This window comes from Pan troglodytes, chromosome 5 (assembly GCF_028858775.2).
Source record: "Pan troglodytes isolate AG18354 chromosome 5, NHGRI_mPanTro3-v2.0_pri, whole genome shotgun sequence".
Lineage (NCBI taxonomy): Eukaryota > Metazoa > Chordata > Mammalia > Primates > Hominidae > Pan > Pan troglodytes.
Window position 1 is genome coordinate 31,652,250 of NC_072403.2, and position 24,534 is coordinate 31,676,783.

General features: G+C 38.5%; 2 protein-coding genes across 6 annotated transcripts in view; one reads left to right on the forward strand and one right to left on the reverse strand.

Moving 5' to 3' along the window:
• The window catches only part of SCGN (secretagogin, EF-hand calcium binding protein), a 66,948-nt gene that overhangs the window by 32,190 nt on the left and 10,224 nt on the right, over positions 1–24,534 (forward strand). The window contains exons 8-11 of one of the 3 annotated variants that reach the window (XM_518281.8): positions 4,778–4,823; positions 5,079–5,138; positions 6,662–6,730; positions 16,813–17,398. In XM_518281.8, coding sequence (XP_518281.3) covers positions 4,778–4,823; positions 5,079–5,138; positions 6,662–6,730; positions 16,813–16,941 — 304 coding nt within the window. In that variant the 3' untranslated portion in view covers positions 16,942–17,398. Of the gene's footprint in view, positions 1–4,777; positions 4,824–5,078; positions 5,139–6,661; positions 6,731–16,812; positions 17,400–24,534 lie in introns of those variants that run through there. The other 2 variants (XM_009450620.5, XM_016955010.4) reach the window with 2 other exon arrangements.
• The window catches only part of SLC17A1 (solute carrier family 17 member 1), a 166,351-nt gene that overhangs the window by 19,446 nt on the left and 122,371 nt on the right, over positions 1–24,534 (reverse strand). For all 3 annotated transcript variants that reach the window (XR_010157586.1, XR_010157588.1, XR_010157585.1), the window contains one exon: positions 13,029–13,097. The gene's annotated coding sequence lies outside the window, so the exon portion shown is untranslated. The remainder of the gene's footprint in view (positions 1–13,028; positions 13,098–24,534) is intronic.

Here is a 24,534-nt window from a genome sequence, read left to right on the forward strand (position 1 = left end):
TGAAGAACCCACAGATATGGGGTGCCAAGTGTATTTCAAAACCAGTTTGATACGGAATTTGAAAATGTGAACTGTGGTAAGCAGAATAAAGATGTCCACGTCTTAGGCTGGGTGCAGTGGCTCACACTTGTAATCCCAGCACTGTGGGAGGCTGAGGCAGGTGCATCACTTGAGGTCAGAGTTTGAGGCCAGCCTGGCCAGCATAGTGAAACCCTGTGTCTACTAAAAATACAAAAAATAAAATAAAATAAAATTAGCTGGGTGTGGTGGTGCATGCCTGTAGTTCCAGCTCTTCAAGAGGCTCAGGCAGGAGAATCGCTTGAACTCAGGAGGCAGAGTTTGCAGTGAGCCAAGACTGCGTCACAGTACTCTAGTTAGGTGACTGAGCAAGATTCTATCTCAGAAAAAGAAAGGAAAAAAAAGATATCCACATCCTAATATCCAGAACTGGTGACTATTTTATGTTACATGGCAAGAATGAATTAAAGTTGCAGATCTAATTAAGTTTGCTAATCAATAGACTTTAAAATAGAGATTATTCTGGATTATCCACATTGGGCCCAATATAATAACAAAGATCCTTTAAATATGGAAGAGGGAGGCAGAAGGTCAGAGTCACGGAGAGATTTGAAAATGCTAGTTGCTGGCTTTAAAGTGGAAGAAGAGGCTAAAGAATGTAGGCAGCCTCTAGAACCTGAAAAAGGCAAGGGAAAGGATTCTCCCCGAGAACCTCCAGAAGGAATGCGGCCGTGTCGACAGCTTGAATTTTGCCCAGTGAGATCGATTTCAGACTTCAGCTTCTAGTGCTGTAAATGATTACGGTTATTTGAAGCCACTATGTTTGTGGCAGTGTGTCGCAGCAGCACTAGGAAACTAATACAACAACAAAGAGGCCTTAAAACATTTCCAGATAGGATTTTTCTCTCTCTACTTTCAGCTGTGAAATGCAGTTCAATTCCTCTACATAAAAGCACCTCCCAAGTAATATGTGCTGTGACTGGCAACATGATTTAGGCTGCCTGGTGCCTGCAAATACTAAGAACAATATTCCTGGCAGACCTCCAGGATATTCTATCTTCTAATTGGCTCAAATTAATTCCCTCTACTCTGAGCATTTGGAGGAGCAAAGATTTTCCACATAGTTGTATTACATTTTTTCTACTTTTTCTATATATCCTCATGACTATGAATACAACATAAATCTAATGTTGAATCTACTGAAACTGACTGTATTCTATTAAAGTATAATTATAATTATACAGAAAAGAGGCAGACATATTTGCTTTCTAAAACAAAAACAAGATTATTTTAAAATTGAGACATAATTTATGTACCTTAAAGTTTACCCTTTTAAAGTCAGATCTACCAATCTACAATTTGGTAGATTTTAATATATTCATAAGGTTGTCCAACCATCACCAATATCTAATTTTAGAACATTTCATTATGCCAGAAGGATACCCAGTACACATTAGCAGTCACTCCTCTCTTCCTCCTCCCACAAGACCCTGGCAACCACCAATCTACTTTCTATTTCTATCGACTTTCCTATTTTGGGCATTTTATATAAATGGAATCACACAATATGTGCCTTTCCTATCTGGCTATTTCACTTGGAGTAATGTTTTCAAGGTTCATTCTTGTTGTAACTTTATCCCTTTTTATGGCTGAATAATAGTCCCTTGTATGTACATACCACATTTTGTCCATTCATCAGCTGATGTTCATTTGAGTTGTTTTCACTTTTTTAGAGATTATGAATAACGTTGCTACATGTTTTGGGACAAATATATGTTTGTGATTCTCTTGGTTATATATTAAGGAGCAGAATTTTTGGTTCATGTCGTAATTTTACATTTAATTTTCTGAGGTACTGCCAAAGTGTTTTCTAAAGTGGCTGCACCATTTTACATTCCCACCAACAATGTATCAGGATTTTAATTTCTCCATATTCTAATCAGCACTTGTTATTGTTTGCATCTTTCTTTTAATTATAATCATCCTAGTGGGTGTGAAGTAGTATGTCATTGTGATTTGCATTTTGAACATTTTTTATGTTTTATTGGCAATTTGTATGTCTTCTTTGGAGAAATGTCTGTTCAGATTCTTTGCCCAGTTGAAAAATTGAGCGATTTGTCCTTTTGTTGTTGAACTATAAGAGTCCTGTATATATTCTGTGCACTAGACACTTATCAGATGTATAATCAGCAAAAACTTTTTTCCATTATGAGAGTCGTGTTTTCATTTTCTTGATGATGTCCTTTGAAGCACAAATGTTTTTAATTCTCATGAAGTCCAATTTGTCTAATTTTTTTGGTTGTTTGTGTTTTAGATGTCATATCTAGGAAGCCATTGCCAAAATCCGAGCTCATGAAGATTTACCCATTTGTTTCCTTCTAAGAGTTATATAAACTATAAAGTTTCTGTTTTATGTAAATCCTTTTCATGTTAATTGTTTAATACAGTGTAAGGTGGGGGCACAATTTCATTATTTTGCATGTAGATATCTACTTGTCCCAACACCATTTCTTGAATATTTTTCCTTACTGAATGGTCTTGGCACCCTTTCTGAAAATAAACTGACCATATGTATGGGTTTATTTCTGTACTCTCAATTCTATTCCATTTATCTACATATCTGTCCTTATGCCAATATCACACTATCTTGATTCTGTAGATTTGCAGGCAAATTTTGAAATAAAAAATGTGAGTCCTCAAACTTTGTTCCTCTTTTTCAAGATTGTTTTGGCTATCCTGGTTCATTTGCATATTCACATTAATTTTAGGACCAGATTGTCAATTTCTGCAAAAAAACCAATTCAGATTTTGATGGGGATTGTTTTGAATCTGCAGATCAATTTGGGAAGTGTTGTCTCCTTAAAAATATTAAGTCTCCCAGTGTATGAACAAGGGATGTTTTTTCATTTACTTAGCTCTTTAATTTCTTTCAACAATGTTTTGTAGTTTTCAGTCTACAAACTAAACCACTTTTGTTAAATTTATTAAATATTTTATTCTTTTTGATGCTATCATGAAACGATTAGTATTCTGAATTCCACTTTTGGACTGCCCATTGTTAATGTATAGAAATGTCATTGAATTTTTTATATTAATCTGGTATTCTGCCAACATTCTGGATTTGTGTATTAGCTCTAGTAGTTTTTTGTTGGATTCCTTAGGATTTTCTATATACAATATTGTATCATCTATAAAGAGATAGTTTTACTTCTTTCTATTCTGCCAATCTCTGCTTTTAATGGAGTATTTAATATGTGTATATTTAACGTGATTACTGAGAAGGTAGGATTTATATTTGCTATTTGTTTCTCTTTGTCTTAAGCTTTTTAAAAATTCTTCTGTCCTTCCATTACTGCCTCCTGCACGTTCAACAGACATTTTCCAGTGTACTATTTTAATTCCCTTATTATTTGTTTTGCTATTTTTTTTGAGTTATTTTCTTAGTGGTTGTCTGCTAGATTACAATTAACATCTTAATTTATATCAAATCTAATTGTGGATTAATAACAACTTAATTTCAGTATTATACCCCAAATTTTACTTCTGTATAGTTCAAATGCCTTTCTCCTCCTTTCTGTTGTTAAAATTTTATCTTTATATGTTGTGTGCTCCACAACATAGATTTTTAGTTATTGCTTTATGAAATTGTCATTTAAATCAGAAAGCAAAAAAGTTACACACAAAAAATACATTTATGCTGTATTTTATATTTGGTTATATATTTACCACTCCTGGTGCTCTTTATTGTTTCATGTGGATTTAAGTTACTGTCTAGTGTCCTTTAATTTCAGCCTGAAGGACTCCCTTTAGTATTTCTTATAGGTCATGTTTCTGGTGTATTGATGATTTTTGTTGTTTATTTGGTGACTTTTCTGAACTAATTCTATGAAGTCTATATTCTTTGTCAGGTGTGTCCACTGAAGTCTCTGCTAGGTTAGTTCAATGGTCAGTTCATAATTGGACAGAGATTTTCTAAAATGTCTTGAACCAGTAAGTCTCCCAGTCTCTTGCTAACGGGCTCTGTGTATGTGTTAGGGCAAGTTAAATGCTACGACAGTCATTGTTCTAACCAAGATTCAGCTGTTTTGGAGGCCCGGTGCCGTGGCTCATGCCTGTAATCCCCGCACTTTGGGAGGCCGAGGCCGGCAGATCACGAGGTCAGGAGATCGAGACCATCCTGGCTAACACGGTGAAACCCCGTCTCTACTAAAAATACAAAAAAATTAGCCGGGACTGGTGGCGGGCGCCTGTAGTCCCAGCTACTTGGGAGGCTGAGGCAGGAGAATGGTGTGAACCTGGGAGGCGGAGCTTGCAGAGAGGCGAGATCGCACCACTGCACTCCAGCCTGGGCGACAGAGAGAGATTCTGTCTCAAAAAAAAAAAAAAAAAAAAGATTCAGCTGTTTTTTTCAGAATAAACACTCCCCAGATTGCTGCAAGACTTTAATTATTTTCCAGAGCTCTGGGAAAGTTATTTTGACTATTTTTTCCAGTTTTATGGAGGAGCGAATTTCCAGAAGCCCATACTGTGCCATTTTCCACCAAGATGAACTTTTAAAAGTCTATGGTGACTACTAATCTCTACGAGTTTTTCCCAATTAATTTCTTTGTTTCTGTGATGTAGGAAGTTCTGTCTTTCAAGTACCTATTCTGTTCTGCAGGAAATTGCCTGTACTTTCCACACACCAGGGCTATAAGTTTTCGTATAACTGAGAGCTGAACGATCCTTACGTGGATTTTTTTTTTTTTTTCCTATTTAGGATTCTGGCTCTTCAGGAAAACTTCCTTCTCCAATTTAAAATGGATGTAAGTAGTGACATTTCTCTAGATGGGTTTATGTCATCGCTGTTTCTCTACGGATTTGAGCAGGAAAGAAGAAAGGAAGGCATCTATTTGCCCTACTTTTTAACTTATTTAGAAAACAGACAAGGCTCAGCATGGAATCAAGGGATCTTAAAGGTCATTGACTCAAAGTTTACAAAATTTGCCCAGGACTCTGGAAGAATTGTACAGCTGAATTGTCACATTGCTGGACTGACATAATGTTTTTTCCTTACACAGGCTTGTTCTACTGAAGAAAGGAAAAGGGACTTTGAGAAAATCTTTGCCTACTATGATGTTGTAAGTGTGCGTCTTTATACTGTGCTGGCCATCTCTGAGTAGGAAACTTATTTAACCCCTATGTGGAGCCATCTTACCCAACAGACCCTAAACTTACATGATGAATACCAATCCCATCTGTGTGTTCTAGGTCAAGGTACTCTCAACTCCTCTAGACCTTCTGAGAATAAAGTAAAAGTAGCCAAAGGAGTACACATGGTTGAGAAGAGAAAAAAATGACTTTTTTTTTTTGACTCCTTGGGCCTAAACTATAAGTTTTCTCCCTCTTGTAGGACTAAGAGTTCATTTATAATATCATGCACAAAAACATACAACCCTCCCACCCAATATTCAGCCCAAAGAAATAGAGGAAAAGTCATACCTATTTATCATAAAAACTATTTTTTCTTGTAGAACCAATTATTTGATGAAAAGGAGAGAATATAAAAATTATAAGTACAAAGTATGGCAAAGAGATTGAATTTCCTAAGGACATGATAGTATGATGTAAGAAGGAAGAAAAGTAGAAAAGCAGAAAAAATGTTGGGAAAGGTTATAAGGATGTTTCCCTGAAACTAATCAGACTAGATAATTATGTGTCATGTTCTGAGCAGAAAACAGTATCACCTGGGAGAGGCAGTCTAGCATAGAGGTGGTTAAACACGTGGCTTCTGTGACCAATTACCTAGGTTTGAATCATGGCTTATTACCTATGTGACCTTGGGCGGGTTCCTTAGCCTCCCTGTGCTTTGTTTTCCTTATTTGTAAAATTAGGATGATAAGGATAATAATATCTACCTTCTGGGGATGTTATGAGAATTAAATGAATTCAGGTTTATAAAGCTTTTATGAGAGTGCCTGACAAGTACTATATAAGTGTTTGGTAAATACACTAAGGGAATGGAATTTTAAAAATGATATGTTAAAGGCTCAGGATTAAGAAATCACAAAGAGAGTAGATGAATTATTATAGTGGAACTTTAGAGAAGAAACAAATATTTTAATATGTATTGTATTTTATAGATGTTCATATTTGCATGTGTTATAAAATGGTTAGAAAAAATAAAGGGTCTCATGTACAGACCAAATGATAATTCTAACATGTTCATTCAATGTAGTCTCCCTGGATTTAAAATAAATATTTTAATAATCAACATATCATTGCCAAATTATAGGGCAAAATAAAAAATTTCAATCTATACCTCAAAGGATTAATATTAGGTACAATTAACACTTATCTGAACTGAAGCCTAGGACCTGGGAAGCAAATGAAGGCAATATATGTCATACGACTGCAATCTGCAAAAGCCGAGGAACTCAAAAGTATGACTTCTCATTTGGTTACATGGAGCTGTTTTCAATGAGTTATTTTAATTCATGTGGAACATTCATGTCCTGCATGGAGAACATAAATTGGAACATGCCACTTCTAAATCTATTTGCGGCCACACAAGAATACTGATACGGTTTATTTATCTAAGTTATTGCCTTGCTTTTTGGCTTAAGAAACTGATATTTGGGCAATTGGATCTTTTCTCTTTCAGAGTAAAACAGGAGCCCTGGAAGGCCCAGAAGTGGATGGGTTTGTCAAAGACATGATGGAGCTTGTCCAGGTGAGTGCACGTTCTTCTTATTATGAAGTGGGGTTGTTGTTTTGATTTATTCCATTGTTTATTTGTGGGAATCAGTGAGACTGAAGGTTAATGTCAAAGATAAAATCTAGGGATGTAGTTTATTTAATAACCTTTGAATTGCTATGAAACCCAACAAACCTCCCTCGCTTTCTTAAGATTGTAGTTTAAATTACATGAAGCTATCATACAAGTATGTTTTTACCATCATTTAAAGGCCATCTATTTTACCAAAGGAGCACAGTGCCACTGAATATCTTTCTGTTCTATTTTTTGGTTACAGAAAGTCCCTCTTCCCCTTAGACTTGGTTATTAGAATAACTAAAACATTTAATTGAATTTCATGTAATAAAACTTATCTTCAGAATTCTATTTTTTTTTTAACTAAGAGGCTTCTCTAATACCTAGCCTAAGATGGTTATTTATCGGTTAAGACATTGCTGAGGTTGGGGCGGATGAAATTTAGATTATATTTACATCACACAGCTGTTTTATGTAGGATAGACAAGGTTTAAAAAACCTTCTTCGAGGTCCTGTTGAACTGTATTGACCAGCTACATGATCCAGTTAAGCAGATCATTTCCTATTCTTCCTTTTCCATGGGATTGTGTCGACAATGAATTTAGTAGTCTTGTATCCCTAGGGATTTTTTGAGGTTTGTTCAGAACACAATGATTGTGTTCTGGTCAGGCCAGATGGCAAAAAATTAGAGTAGCAATTATGAACTGTTTGTGGAGTTCCAGACTTCTTTGAAAATCAGATTAACACTATGGAACCTTGCAGCTGAAAAATGTGCAAATATCAATTTTTGCATGAATCTCCAGGGAGTTTGTGTACTGTAATAGAGCAGGCATGGATAAAACCCTTTCTGACATCTAATCAGCCTCATGAGACATCGTCTGTGATTCCTTTCTTTTGTTATTCTTATCCCAGTGGGTCCCTTGCCTCCTCTTTTCCTCATTCACTTGTTGCTCCTGTTGGAGATTTCACAGACATTTGCACAGCCAGAATAACTGATGAGTATTGGTGTGGTATTGCTTTTTCTATTGATTGCTAGAGGAAAATCCCATTTCACTCATTATCTATTTAATGTCAGAATGGCTTCTGTAATAGAAACTGAGCAATTATCTATGGGATATTAAAGTTGCATGGCAGCATTTGCTAAATTAGAGTTTTAATTTGCTTTTGAGAGAATGAATGGGATGGTCAGTCTGTTTTTGAGAGCTGTCTGGCCTCTTATGCATTGGAGCCAGGGGCAGTGACTGCCTGAGTGTAGAGCCTGGGGGCTTTGGAACCTTACAGCACTCTACCCCACCACCCCCCACAGAGGTTTTGGCCTTCTTCTCTTCCATGGCCCACACATACAGCCCAGCTGTGAGTGTGGATGCAGAGCCACAGTGAGCAATCAGTCATTAACCAAATCAACCTCCCTTCTTCTTTGCTCCCCCTTTTCTTTACTCTCAAACTTGTGGGAAACAATTTTTTCTCAGGTCAGAGGTGTCATTTGTTGCTGACAACAGTCTTGTGGCATCCCACATCTTCGCCAGGCTGTGGGAGGCAGCTGGGCTGGGCTGAGGGATTAAGCTCTGCTTGAATCAGAATACATCCGATTTACAGAATTTGAACGGGTGGTTTCCAGAGGGGCTGCCTTGGTTGGGGGTGGCTGCTGCTCCTCCTCTTTGGTAACCTCATTTTGATTCTCTTTGCTTCTTTCTCTTTTCCCTCACTGTGAAAAGAACTGATTGGAATATTTTTTTGTAGATGAGGCCGTGTAAAATGGGAGACAGTGCTTTGGACTGTGACAGATCTGAGCTTTAATTCCAGATCAGCCATTTATGAACTGTATGTGTGTGGGCAAGTTACTCAATCTCTCTGATACTTGTCTTCTCATCCATTATATGGGCACTACAATATTTACTTCCCAGGGTTGTGTGCTGACTAGAAATAACATAAACATTGATCACAGTCCCTGGGATATCAATAAAGTAATAGTCTTTATTATTTTATTAGAACAAAGCGGCCGGGCGCGGTGGCTCATGCCTGTAATCCCAGCACTTTGGGAGGCAGAGGCAGGCGGATCACGAGGTCAGGAGATCGAGACCATCCCGGCTAACGCGGTGAAACCCCATCTCTACTAAAAATACAAAAAAATTAGCTAGGCGTGGTGGTGGGTGCCTGTAGTCCCAGCTACTCAGGAGGCTGAGGCAGGAGAATGGTGTGAACCTGGGAGGCAGAGCTTGCAGTGAGCTGAGATTGGGCCACTGCACTCCAGCCTGGGCAACAGAGCGAGACTCCGTCTCAAAAAAAAAAAAAAAAAAAAAAGGAACAAAGCTGCTGTAATCTTTGGAGTACATTTCTGAGAATAGTTAGCATTTGAAAGAGAATTTCATAAAAGGAATCATCTGCTCAATGCATGGCTATGCCATTCTATTGGATAATCCTGTCCAAAACAATAATGTAAAAAAAGCCAGTGCAAAAGAAAACATCTAAAAGATAGGTATGATTATGTCAGATGGCAATTAACTAACATATTTTAGAATGCATAGCTTGAAAATTTTTGCTTCCTTTCTGATTATAAAATTATCTCTGCATACTATAGAAAAGTGTTGAAAATAAAGGCAAGTAAAAGTTAAGAAGCTGATGAGAATTCAAGCTAAGAATTCGGATTCTAGGCTGACCCCTCGGGGTTCCAGGTCTGATTTTACCACTCCCTGCCAATGAGACCTTGGGCAAGTCATTTTGCATCTCCAAACCTCAGTTTCCTCATCTGGAAGATGGAAATTGTCATAGATCCTACTTCCATAAAGTTGTCATGAAGATTACAGGAGGAAAATCTGTATAAGGCAATTAATATTGTGCTACTTCACTAATTAATACCATGGTAATAAATTATTACTAAAAACTCAAAAAATACTAGCTACATCACATATTGATCTGGAAAGTGATATAGCTCTCATAACTTTAGTGACTATGATCATTGCTATTTCCATATGATTTTTGTAAGAGAAAGCCCAGATATCTATAACCAGTAATTTTACTGGATCCCTTCTTAAAAAGTCATGATTTTTGAATCTGGATAATCTTAATAATCTTCAATAACTCTGCCTTTCAATTGTCATTGAGTTTGGCAATGGTTTCCAAAGGCCAGTAGGAGAGATAGAAGTAAAATCCAAACCAACAACATAGCAGACAAGACATTTTTTCCAGAGAAAATGAAAGAGATGGGAAAAATACTAGACCATGCAAAAAATTAGTTGGAAGCAGAGATCAGCCTCGTTCTTCAATGGATTTATATCACTTCTATGGGAAGGTGAAGATCCTCGCCCCTTTTAGCCTCTCTGTTTCTGTGGAGCTGCTGGGGCAGCAGAAAGGCACCTCTCAGTGAAAGCACCAGCCAATTTGAGACAGAGCTAGTTCCTAGAGACCAAGTCAGACTGTGGTCAGTAATTCAAAAGGAATTTATTGGGATTCTCCAGATGATTTGTTGAGCTAAAACATATGTACACAGTAGTTCATTATTAATGTTCTCCTCCGAAAATTGAAGGTGCATACGTTTACTGTGTCTTTCCTAATCTTTACTGGATCTTCCTTAGTCTTCTAGGTTTCTTTAAAAATACTCACCATATAATTTGTATGCTGTAGTCAAAGGATGACCAGTAGTTGAATTTCATATTTCTTGGCTTTATAAACAGAGTCTTTCCTGTGACTTTTTTCTTTATTTTCATTTTATAAAAAAGGGCCATGGGAGAAGTAAACAAATCAGTATTTAGAATTTATTTTAAAAGAAACTGTCAGAGAGCATATACCATGGGATCAGCAGGAAGCTGGCCCAGTTACAAAGTCTAGGTCAGGGTTTTTGGTGTTTGCAGTAATAACTCTGAAGTAAGCTTATCTTATAGTCTTTTAATTCTTGGACAATCATATGATGCATATGTTGACTTTACATGAACAAGATTATTTGGTTATCAAAACACCCCATTCCCCAAGCTCTGAAAAATGGCACCCAAGTCTTTCCTCTGTCAATCTGATAAGATTGCAGGTCTTTGAGGTATAAACATGATTTCTTTTTTTCCAACAAATGTATTGAGATATGATTGACACTTAAAAAAGCACTGTATATACTTAATGTATACAATTTGATGCATTTGGAGGTAAGTATACACCCATGAAACCATCATCATGATCAATGACATAAACTTATTCATCACCTGCAAACATTTCTCTAGCCAACCCCCTCCACCTTTTTTTTGTCTTTTTGTTTTGTTTTGTTTTGTTTTGTTTTATGTCAAGGGCACTTAACATAACATTTACCCTCATAGCAAATGTCCAAGTATACCATACAATATTGTTAATCATATGCACAATAATTTCTGTACAAGATTTTTGTTTGTTTTTGAGACAGAATCTCACTCTGTTGCCCAGGCTGGAGTGCAATGGTGCAATATTGGCTCACTGCAACCTCCGCCTCCTGAGTTCATGTGATTCTCCTGCCTCAGCCTCCTGAGTAGCTGGGAATCACAGGTGCACGCCACCACACCCAGCTAATTTTTGTATTTTTAGTAGAGATGGTGTTTCGCCATGCTGGCCAGACTTGTCTCAAATTCCTGACCTCAAGTGATCTGCCCACCTTGGCCTCCCAAAATGCTGGTATTGCAGGCATGAGCCACTCTGCCTGGCCTACAAAACTTTTTAACAGCCCGTAGCTCACTTAGAGCAGCATAAAAATCAACACAAGAATCTACAGCTTAAATGAGAAAGTAGAATGGCAAGAAATTCCAGATCTCCCAAGAGAAGGTAGAAATATGAACAGTAACATCGGAAGCCAAATACATTGGCTGTCTGGAAGTGATGGGAGTTCCTGCCCACAGTCCTCCCTAAAGTTCTTTCTTTTCCTTGATGGACACCCCATTTGCTTTTTCTCTGCTATTGACAGGAAGATGATTGGCAAGAGGGGACAATACCTCTTGTTATTGATAGATTCAATAAAGAATTGAATCTAACATGTGCCTCTCTAAAGAGCTAGCCCTTAGCAAAAATGTTTCTTTTCACTTTTAAATTGTAAAAATGATACCTGCATCATAGAGAAATCAGAAACCAGAAACCAGAAACCAGAAAAAACAGAAGCATAACCTCTATGTTCTAACAGACTGACTGTGAACTGACTTTTCTCCTATGTATGTTTTTATATGGTTGAGATTATAGTGAATAATAGACATTACAATATCATAGTATATTATATATAATATAGAGTATACTATATATAGCCTATTACAGAATAATATTAACAGTCATTCAGTAACCACATAATATTTCACCTGTGGTTAGATCATAATTTACTTAAACATTCCCCTATTACTAATAATTTAGATGGTTTCCCATGTCTGCGATTCAAAACAATAATGCAATAATATCCTTGTGCAAAGATCTTTCTCTATATTTGGCCTTGTCCCGGGAATAAAATTACTAAATCAAGTGGTTTGCGTGCTTTAAAATTCCTGGGATCCATTGTCAAGTTTTAGCAAACATCTGAAGAAAGAGCAGGTGTGCTTTCCCATTTCCTTCTTCAACGGCCTTTCCTCAAACCTGACTTTTCTTCCCCTCACTACCCAGAAAGTTGCTGATGACTTCATTTTGACCTAGCTTTGTCTATCAGGGAAGGTAGGATTCTGGTATATATACTATATGTTTTCGCATTATTATGTTAGGGACTTAACGTGCTGCCATCTCTTGGGTGATGAAAAACTTTGAAAAGAGAGGATAGGTGGCAAGGAGAAGAAAATGTAATCCCAAAGAGTGAATATCTAACAAAAGAATGTTTTTTGTTAGATATAAAAGAATGTGGTGGAAACTAGCGATGGGAAGAAAGTTGAAAGATTGAAGAGGTTCTTCCTGGAGCTTCTCACATTAAAGCACTGCTGGGTACACCACTCTCTAGGAGACTTCCCAGTATCTGAGCAGACATTTCCATTTGCCTAGTAAAGTGATCCTAAAGGAACACCAATGTAATTTCTTATTTTCATTTTAAAAAGCAATGGCAGGTGATAATTTGTAAACAAGCAGAGGCTTGTTGGTGGAGACCTGGACAGATATCTTAAGCAATAATGTCTTAACTTCTGCCTGTCGCCTCAATGTTTTCAAACACCAGTGTGGCCAATAAATAGCAAACTGGAGACAGAAAACATGTTGTAATTTTGCATGGTTAGAGAATAAGGTTCTGGTTAATTAAATATTTTGATTGGTAGAGAATTATTTTAAGTGGGTTACAATAAAATGCACTTACCATCAGTGAAACTCTAATTCAGTTCCTCTAGTGGTCAGAATACGGTCCAGTGTTGGAGTCATGATGACTCTAGGATAGAGATTTGTGGAGTGCTGGTTAACAGAGGACTTGGATATGAACTTTAATTATTTTAAGAGAATTGGAATGTACAGGAAAGGGTAGGTGTATGACAAAAACAGGAAGGCTGCATTTGAGGATAGTCATTCACTAATTTCATAGATGTAATTGAGCACCTACTATGGGCAAGAATTGGGAAGGGAAGGCCAGCCCCAAAGGTCCCCCTATTGCTAGGATTAAAGGGAGACAGGTCAGCATTTTTCAATCAATTTTATTTCAGATTCACTCTCACACTGTCCTATGAGATGAAAGAGGAAAAAGTTACATTTTTACATGGAAGATTATGATACAGTGTAGTGATAAAAAATATACACTTTGGGACCTGACTGCCTGGATTTGTATCTTGGTTCTGACATGTGTCAGCTGTGTGACAGTGGGCAAGTTAATTAACCTCTCTGTGCTTTAGTTTACTCATCTATAAATTAATGATGAAAGTAGATACAACTTCCTAGGGTTGTTCTGAAGATTAGAGTTAATATATTTAGAGCTCTTACCTCAGGAACCTATCTGCACTTATATTAGTCACTTGTTATAAAAACTGTTGTTAAGACTGAGGCTCTAAAGGTTTCTGGTGATTTGTCTTCAGTGACACGTGCATTTTTGAGCTGTGGCATTTAGGTCTCCTGACTCATATTGAGTTGCCCAATATTAAAAACATAACTCACAAGGTCCAAAGGAACTTCCTTTACATACATCCACATTCATTCCCACATCCCCTAACACACATGCATTCATACACCAAAAATATTTTCTACTCACTTGAAGGAAATAATTACTATGGTGGGAAACAAAGTCCATTATTCTTCAGTTAGAAAACAAAACAAAACAAAAACAAACTTAGAATAGTTTGAATGAGGTAAATACATTGGCAAATTAATTCACACTAATGTGTAAATGACTACCACTTGAGTATTTTCTAATAATGGGATTTGCCAAAAGGATCCTGGGGCCGTTTAGTGGAGAAAAGTTTTACCAACAAGTCACTGAAGATGCTGAAAAGCAAACATCCCCACATTGCACTGTACAACAAATGAACTCCCACCAGTGGGTCTCAGAATGCAGCCTGCTGTTTTCAGGACCTCTGAGCCACATTTCCTTGAGCCACATTTCCTTGGGCCACATCTATACTTGCCTGGTACTGGCAGAGAACTACAAGAGAACCTATTGACAAGGTCGAGTTACATTGTGGCCTCAGAGTCTAATCATTCAGGCCACTCTCCACAGAAGAGTGAAGTTGATCAAGTTTATCTTCTGGTCCCAGACTTTCAGCTCCTGATATCTCTCTGAATACCAGGCCTACTCTGGTGTTTATTTTTCCTGCTCTGCCATCTGGATCCCAATTTCTGTTGCTCTTTCCTCCTTCCTCCTATTTTAAACCTGCTATCAATAATAGATTTGGTGTCAGTCATTTACCCCATTGGACAGTGCAAATTAACGAGTCTTAACGTGGCTTGGCTAGTTAAGGAACAATTTTTTTTTCTTCCCCTACTGATGATGTTTTTAGTGATTTTGTTTTTGGAAGCGAGAAAACCTTGGGGCAGGGTTGGGTAACGAAGAGTGCTTCCCAGAGCCCCTGAAATCAAACCTGCGGGTCGCTGCCTTCTCTATTCACTCATAAAACTACTCCAATAATCAAGGGGCTTGGAAATTTGACTAAATTTGTTTTTTGTTTTTCTCTCTGTACATTGACTTTTAAATTTAGATTTGTGAACAGAAGTTTTCTGAAAAGGAATTTGGTGGAAAGGCTTTATTCCCGTTAATAGTTTGAAAACGGGACTGGGCACAATGGCTCAGGCCTCTAATCCCAGCACTTTGGGAGGCCGAGGCAGGTGTGTCATCTCAGGTCAGGAGTTTGAGACCAGCCTGGCCAACATGGTGAAACCCTGTCTCTACTAAAAAAATACAAAATTAGCTGGGTGTGGTGGTGGGCACCTGTAATCCCAGCTACTTGGGAGGGTGAGGCTGGAGAGTCACTTGAACCTGGGAGGCGGAGGTTGCAGTGAGCTGAGATGGCACCACTGCACTCCAGCTTGGTGACAAGACTGAAACTCTGTCTCAAAAAAAAAAAAAAGAAAAGAAAATGGGAAAATGGAGGACACACTTTTCACTGTAAACCAGGGTGCAGAGAACAAAAGGGGGTTTGGATTTTTCAAAGTCAGTGCCCACCCACGTTGCCAGTTAGTTCTGTTTGTGCAAATAAAGGATTCAAACTTGCTTAGTTCTGATTGGTTGTTGGAGCCAAGTTCTGATTGGTCAATAGAGCTGAGTCCTGATTGGTTAATTTAACTGAGTTCTGATTGGTTGGTTCGGGTGAGCTCTGAAAGCCCTAAAAAGAAAAAGGTGCTGGTTTTCAGGGAACTTGAGTAAGCTGTCATCTCTAGTCAAAAAAGGGCCACTTGGATCTATTTTAAATTTAGGGCCAGTGGCCGGGCACGGTGGCTCACTCCTGTAATCCGAGCACTTTGGGAGGCCAAGGTGGGTGGATCACCAGGGGTCAGGAGTTCAAGACCAGCCTGGCCAACATGGTGAAACCCTATCTCTACTAAAATACAAAAATTAGCCAGGCATGATGGCAGGTGACTGTAAGCCCAGCCACTCGGGAAGCTGAGATGGGAGAATCGCTTGAACCCGGGAGACGGTGGTTGCAGTGAGCTGAGATCACTGCCACTGCACTCCAGCTGGGGCGGCTGCGACTTCGTCTCAAAAAAAAAAAAAAAAAAAAAATTTAGGGCCAGTAAACCACGTGAGATCCATTTTGAAGGATGGGCTCTTTGATTTTGACGTTTATTCACAGATGCATCAGCACCCATGTAGTTCATTAGACCAGCCTTTTCTCCATGAGAATGGTATGAAATTTTGCAATGAGCACTCAATTGGAATCAGAGGACTATTGAGGACTGTCTCCAATTGTCAGAGGACTGTTGGACTATTCTTGGGCTCAAAAATGCTGCCACAACTTTCCACCTTGGCAGGAAGCTTAAGCTTTCTCTGCACCTCTGTTTCCTAATTTGTAAAAGAGGTGGAATTATTTACTTCCCAGCATTATTGTGAAGCTTAAATGAAATAACCTATGGAGAATCAATTTGTTAAAGCATTCCTCACTTTTGCAGGCCTTTGAGCTTGAAGTAAAAAACTTTTCCTAGCTAACATGTACCACGTTTCTAGCTAACATTCTTTCTTGCCCCCTAACATATCCCTTGGAGTAAATATTACATCCCTAGCTCAACCACATGTTTTAAATTTACATTCAGTAAAACCTTTTTTTTTAAAACCAGAGGCACAAAAATCTCCTACAAGGAGATAATGAAATGTGTCTTCTCTCATCAGTGCAGCAAGGCAGAAATTTATGATCATAATTGCCTACTTTGAGGCAAAGTATCTTTACTATGGTTGCTAATAAGGCAGTCTTTCTCTAAGAACTGCAGGGAAGTGATGTGGAAGTAAAGGTTTTTTGGCCTGAAGGGACATGCTGAGAAATGAAGCTGTTGGCAGAAAACTTATCCTTGGCAGCATTTGGTGGGATGAGGCGATAGACTCATTCCCTCACTCCCTGTGGCCTCTCTCCTTCAAGGCAGGACACCCTAAGCTTAGGGAGCATCAGAGAGGGTGTTAAAGGGTGGGAACACCATTGGTTTGCCTGTTAACATGTTACTTTTGTCGCCCTCAGCCCAGCATCAGCGGGGTGGACCTTGATAAGTTCCGCGAGATTCTCTTGCGTCACTGCGACGTGAACAAGGATGGAAAAATTCAGAAGTCTGAGCTGGCTTTGTGTCTTGGGCTGAAAATCAACCCATAATCCCAGACTGCTTTGCCTTTTGCTCTTACTACGTTTCTGTGATCTTGCTGATAGAATTGTATCTGTGCATTGATGTTGGGGACACAGTGGGCAAACTCACAAATGGTGTGCTATTCTTGGGCAAGAAGAGGGACGCTAGGGCCTTCCTTCCACCGGCGTGATCTATCCCTGTCTCACTGAAAGCCCCTGTGTAGTGTCTGTGTTGTTTTCCCTTGACCCTGGGCTTTCCTATCCTCCCAAAGACTCAGCTCCCCTGTTAGATGGCTCTGCCTGTCCTTCCCCAGTCACCAGGGTGGGGGGGACAGGGGCAGCTGAGTGCATTCATTTTGTGCTTTTCTTGTGGGCTTTCTGCTTAGTCTGAAAGGTGTGTGGCATTCATGGCAATCCTGTAACTTCAACATAGATTTTTTTTTTGTGTGTGGAAATAAATCTGCAATTGGAAACAAAAATGTACTGGTAATTGCTTTTGTCTTGTGACCTTTGAAATGTTCTACCTGATGGTTTGACTAACAAACCCCTTATCTAATGGGGATCGGGGGAATGGTGGAGAAGGAGAGTGAAGGGCAATATCTTAAAAGAAATCCACACCACCAATCCTTCTATAGTTCTCACATGCCCTCACTAGGGCTGACTTCCTGGTGAGCTGGCATTAAAGTGAGAGCTGCCAATAATCACTTTTTATTGGAAGGAGGAGACCAGAACACTCATCCTGGACTGGGTTTTGCTCTTAAGTGCTTGGCGAGCTCACATGGCTAGGCAGGTAGATATAGAGAAGAAGTATGAAGAAAATGTTTCCCAAGTAACCCAGGCTCCCCTCTCCATCCCTTCCTTTTCCAACAGTGCTCCCCAGCAAATCTGGGACCACGACAGCCTTCTTCTAGGTACGTGAGTGCCTCTCATGGGTGCCTCTGCATGCTCCTGGCCCCAACATGTGCCCTGCTCTCTTCTCTCCTGGAACTCTGATGCCATCCCCATGGAAAGGAGACTGTTGGGGCAAGGGGAGAGTTTCTGCAGGGTAGGCCCCACTTTCCTTTACTGTCTTCATCCTTTATTCTTCATAACACCCCTACCTTATACTAGACTGTGTAGTAATTTCAGGCTTAGTGAAGTGTTACAGATAATTCAGAAAAATTAATGTAGAACAGTGTATTTAGAGCTGTTCATAACCCACGAATTCTGTTTACAGGGGTTCCCTTCATTGCACACCCTTGTCCTAACCTGATTTTCTTCCCTTCAGGTCACCCTTACCTCCAACATATAGATAATTCATATTAAGAACTACTATTTACTAAGTGCTTTCTATGTGCCAAGTACTTCTAGGTGCTTTCCATACCTTAAGTAATTTAATCTTCACCAAATCCCTGTGAGATAGGTACTATCATGATACTCATCTTAGAGATGAAGAAACCAAGGTAGATAGAAGCTAAACAATATGTTCGTTATCATAGCTCTTAGAAGTGGGAAGTCAGGGAGTCTGACGCTGGAACCACGTGCTCCTAACCACCACTTTATTTATTTATTTATTTATTTTGAGATAGGCTTTCGCCATGTTGCCCAGGCTGGTCTCAAACTCCTGGGCTCAAGTGATCCACTCGCCTCAGCTTCTGAAAGTGCTGGGATGACAGGCATGAACCACCATGCCCGGCCAACAACCACTTAATTACAGACAATTTTCATGTACCTTTCAGGAAGCCTTGGCCCCTTCCTGCAGGTTCTTTCTCACAGTGGGATCCGCCACACCTCCCAGAAGAACAATTCTCCAAGTCCGGGTCATTCAACCTGGAGTACACTTTGTGGGAGCTTAAAGAGAGTTCAGGAAGCACCACAGGGTGAACCACACATGCCAGATTCTTCTGTTGATTGTCCAAATGGTGAGCTAACTGTGCACACATACACTCTTCACAGGACAAACAACCATTTTCAGGATTGAGACTGCCTGAACCCACAAAGAGGAAAAGACATTCTCTATTTCCAGGACATCGCATTATTCTGCAGTGATTAATTCCTCTTAATCTCCTGTTTTCTTGTTGTGTTTTAAATAACAGAAGCCTTTTATTTTAACACAGTTGAATTTATTTTACATTTATTTATTGCAACATATTTTATGTTTGGTTTGAGAAAACCCACTCTATATGTCACAAATGCATTCTCTTCCACTATCACTTTTTTAAACTTTAAAAAAATTATAGTCATAGATACATATGTGTGTGTTTGTAACATAACAATTGCCATGTAACCATTTTAAGTGTATAATTCAGTGGCACTAATTACATTTACAATCTTGTGCAATGATTACCACTATGTCTAAAGTTTACTCATCACCCCAGACAGAAACTCTGTACCCACTAAACGATAACTCCTAATTTCCCTCTTCTCCATTCTCTGTTAAGCTCTAATCTATGTTCTGTCTATATGAATTCACCTATTCTAGATATTTTATATAAGTTTCATTATATAATATTTGACCTTTTGTGTCTGGTTTGTTTTACTAAGCATCGTAATTTCATGATTTATCCATGTTGTAGCACATATCAGAATGTCATTCCTTTTTATGGCTGAATTATTTTCCATTGTATGAGTAGTCTATATTTTGTTTATTCATTTGCCTGTTGATTGACATTTGGTTTGTTTCCACCCTTTGGTTATTGTAAATAATGCTGCAAGGAACATTGGCATATGAGCATCAGCGTCCCTGTTTTCAATTCTTTTGTGTACATATGTAGGAGTGGAACTAGTGGTTCATATATTAATTCTATGTTTGTCTTTTTGAGGAAATGCCAAACTATTTTCCATATAGCTGCAATATTTTACATTCCCACTAGCAATGTAAGAAGGCTCTAATTTTAATCTCCTGTTTCTAAATACAGCTTTTTCTGGAACTGGCAAAAATCAGAACTAGACCCAAGGCTGAGCCATATCTACTTAATTTATGACTCTTCCTTTAGCTACACGAAGAGAGTCTTTGAGGTTTGCTGCTCCTGCAATGGGTGTACTGCATTCTTAGCTAAGGATGTGCATCCTCTTCCGTGTCTATCTAGTGGTGGCTGAGAGGAGGATGAGGATGGGAAGGGACGTTTTATTCTTTTAGGAATAATTTGTTCAGACCCATTGAAAGAAGCTACTTACCTTGAGCACCAGCAAGCTTTTAGTCATGGCACATAGCTGAGACTCTATCAGAAGCTCTCAGGTTTCCTGCTCTATTACAATCTTAAGTTGAAGACCTTTCCAAGCATGCAAAGAAAGGGCTGGTGAGGAATGAGTTAACTATATCTTATAATGTAGGTGCTGGTAGATTCATTTATGGATGGCCAAGGAAGATAAATGGACTTAGGTTTTTCTTGAAAAACCAGAGGCAGATCAGGGAGCTGAAGTAGAGGCTCCTAGTAGGCAGAAGTCTCTTATCAGAGCCTATGTAGTATATATTTGATGTGTTGGGAAAAAGTGGAATGGCATCCTGAAAGCTGTGCTTTGGTCCAAAGATGTGTGTTCATCCATTCATTCAACAAATACCTATTAAGAATGAATGAAGCCTTCTTCAATTGGTCAGGCCCTCAGACACCACTCCCTCCCCTGAATTATGATCCCAGGTAGTCACTGTCCTACTCATCTGCCAACTATACCTCCAAATAGTGTTAATTTATATTTATGGATACTTTCCTTCTTAAGTAGATTGTAAAGTTATTGATACCAAGGAATTGTGTATTGCAATCCTATGTATATGAAGCATTTTAGTTGTAATCAAGAATGCTGTTGATGGTGGTGGTGGTGATGCTGTTGGTGGTGATGATGGTGTTGGTGGACGAAGAATCTACTGCACAACATAGTTGGGGATTGGGCGGTGCTTAATGTAATCTTTTATTGGGTCTACATGGTTATAAAGCAAAATAAAAATGTAATTATTTTTGCTGCATAGTGTAGCCTAAAATAAATAGTTAAGTGATAGATCTCAATCACTCATTTTTGTAAAATTTCAGTAAAATTGGTGTGGGTATCCAGCTTTACTTTATCTCTAGATATTGCAATTTCTGGTCAATTCAGCCCCAAATTCTATAAAACCCAGTAGCTGGAGTGGACTTAATATAACACAAATAACGGACTTTCTGATTAAACCTGAACAAGGCTTGGTGTAAAAACAACTTCAGAGGCCTTACTGCCAGACCCATAAGCTTCAGTTTTTCTTCTTGATGGCTTATTTGTTTATAAGTTCTTGAAGGCAAAAGCTTATAGGTTTTTGTAGGTTTTTATTTTAGCAATAGTTAGCTTATTTTTGCTTTATCAGGGTTAGGGATACTTAGAGCCATGACCTCCTCTGTGAGACTTTTAGGACAATGTTGAGTTTCTAACTATCATAACAAACAGTCACAACCTGGGAGATAAACACCTGCTTCTGTCTCCTCAAGGACCTTCTCTCTTCATTCCCTCCAGGGTTAAAGGAACTAATTATTTTGACTGTGGACCTTCCCTTGTTTTTCTTAACATTCTGGGCCATCTTCCACTGACATCAGTCCCACTCTCCTCTGCTCCCACATTCCCTCCAGCCTCCCTCCTCTCTCTGCAGTGACTTCACAGCTCCCTAGTCTCTCTTCTTGACCTTTTTCTAATCTCTTCTTTCCACCTTCCATTTCATCCCTTTTGCTCCTGACCAATTAAAATGTGCCCTTTCTTCTTGGATCTCCTTAGGTCCTAACTTTTCCATAAATCTGCTCCAATACTCTCCACTATCTCTTTTCACCCAATTTCTATTATTCTTTAATTAATATCCATAATTTAATCCTAATTCTCCTGTAGTTGCTGTATCTCTGTGTGTGATACATATGTATGTATGTCACCTCCAACGAGGTGAAAACCTTCCAGTAAGATCTGGAACCCTGGTTTTAGACTTTGGTAGCAACTCCATCTGGCCCTGCCAGACCACTACATGAGTATACATCTCCTAGCACAGTTACCAGCACAACTGAGAAACTTTCATCACCAAGCGATGGAGAAAGCCTTGCCTCTGAGGCTGGTTCCCTGCTATTTATTTCCAATTCTGACTCTTCCTAGCTGTATAGCCTGGGGAAAATCAACAAATCTCTCTATATATCCATTTCCTTATCTGAAAAATAATACTGACTTCTGGTGAAAATGATGCTCTATGTTCAGGATTTGAGCAAGCATATCCCCGGGCCACCACTCCAAATGCATAGCACTGTCAGAATCAGTGATAAGAAATAGTTTTAAAAAATAAGGCTCACAAATAAGACGAGACTTTTCCTGTAGGATAAAGCTGAGCCTGAGGTCTTGCTGGGCTCCAGATTCTGAGGCAAGAAGGGGCAGCAGCCGGCACCAGAAAAGTCCCTGAGCAGGGAGAAAGGAGTGGGTCTCACTGCTCAAAACCAGGGGCTGGAGATGGACTTCACAGGCATGAAAAGAGGCTGGAAAAGCTGAGAGGCGCTGCTGGGCCAAAGGCTTATGAGTGGCTCAAACCTAGGGAGCTGGACCTGTGCCAGGTCACTCACTGCACCATTATGCAACCTCTAACATCCACAGCATTTTTAGAGGGAAGGAGTCACAGTCCCCCAGTGCAAAAGGTAGGTTTTAAGCTATGGCCCTAAAAGGCCAATCTTATGTAAGCACCAAGCTACTGGACAAGAACTTAGAAGAGACACAGAGAGAAAGAGAAATAAAAAGAGAAAGAGAAAGAGAGAGAAAGAGAAAGAAAGAGATCATTTTTTATTCACATAAGCCTGCAAACTTTAATTCTAAAGCTCATAAGGTTAGAAATAGAACTATCAGCAATCCTTCTTCTGAGTATATGCCCAAAAGAGAAGAAATCACCACCACCTTGTAAAGATATCTCACCCTGATGTTCACTGCAGCACTATTCACAGTAGCCAAGATATGGAAAAAGTCTACATGTCCATTGACAGATTAATGAATAGAGAAAATGTGGTATATATATTCAGCCTTAAAAAGGAAGGAGAGCCTGCCATTTGCCACAACATGAATGGACCTGGAGGACATTATGCTAAGTGAACTAAGCCAGACACAAAAAAGAAAAATACTGCATGATCTCACTTATATGTGGAATATTTGGGGTTTTTGTAAAAAAGAGCTCAAATACACAGAGATAGAGGATGAAACAGTGGTTGGGGGGTGAGGAGGGGACGGCACAGGCAGTGGGGAGATGTAGGTCAAAGGACATAGAATAGCAGGTATACTAGGATGAACAAATTTAGAGATCTAATGTACAACATGAGGACTAAACTTAATAAAATTGTATTAGGATTTTATGTTATATAAGTAGATTTTAGCTGCCCTTGTCACAAAAAATAACCACGTGAGATGACAGATATTTTAATCTGCTTTATTATAGTAACTATTTTACTATCTATATATGTCCCATAACATCATGTTGTAAGACCCAAATATACGCAATAAAATTTATTTTAAAAATAAATAAATAAAGCAAAAAGTTTTTAAGGTCATTGGGAAAAAAGCTCATGAGAAAAGCTAATGCTGAAGAGACTATTACAAAATCAATACCCAGGGAGTAAACAAATGAAATAAAAACAATACAGCCATATAAAAATACCTTCAAAATAGGTATGTTTGTATTTGCTTAAATATATGTAACTTATGTTTGTAAAGGAATCTGTAACTTACTTGCCTCCAGGAAGAGGCACTGGGTGACAGGGTAGGAAGGAGACTTCACGGAATATTCTTTGTACCTTTTGAATTTTGAACCACATGAATGTATTATCTACTTAAACAGATATATAAACATAAAATTTAATAATTATAATACCAGTATATGTTTGCTTAGAACTCTTACAATAATAAAGGTATAATAATTAAAACAATTATTTTAAAATAGGCAGAATGAAATATAAGCAAGTGGACATAAATAAGAACCCATTAAAATAATGAAAATAAAATATATAATTACTGAAATAATATCAGTGCAAGAAATAACTTTTGACAGGTCACAGTTGGAATCAGTGAATACACATATTGCAGACACTTCACACAGGAAGACACACAGAGACACACTAGATAAAAATCAAAAAGAAGATAATAGTTTTTAGAGTCCACAACATATGTCTATAGCAATTGCATACAGAGAATAAAAATAGTGGATCAATACAACTTGAAGAGATAACAATTGAGTTTCCAGAAATGAAGACATGAATCCTCCAAATGTGAATACATATTGAATTCTAAACCTGGTAAATAAAAATAAACCCACACCAGAAACTTTATATTGAAAATGTAGAAAATAAAGGCTAAAAAAATCTCAAAAGCTGAGAAAAAGGAGAAAATTACATACTAAATAATAACTACATTGCCAGTAGATTTTTATCAGCAAAGACAGATAACAAATGGACAGTGGAGTATTTCCAAGTAAGAAAGGAAAATAACTGTTAATCTAAAATGTTACCTATCTAAACTAACACTCAAAATTAGGATGAAAGACTTTTTTTTTTTTTTCCCTTGAGACGGACTCTCGCTTTGTTGCCCAGGCTGGAGTGCAGTGGCGCAATCTCGGCTCACTGCAAGCTCCGCCTCCCGGGTTCACGCCATTCTCCTGCCTCAGCCTCCTGAGTAGCTGGG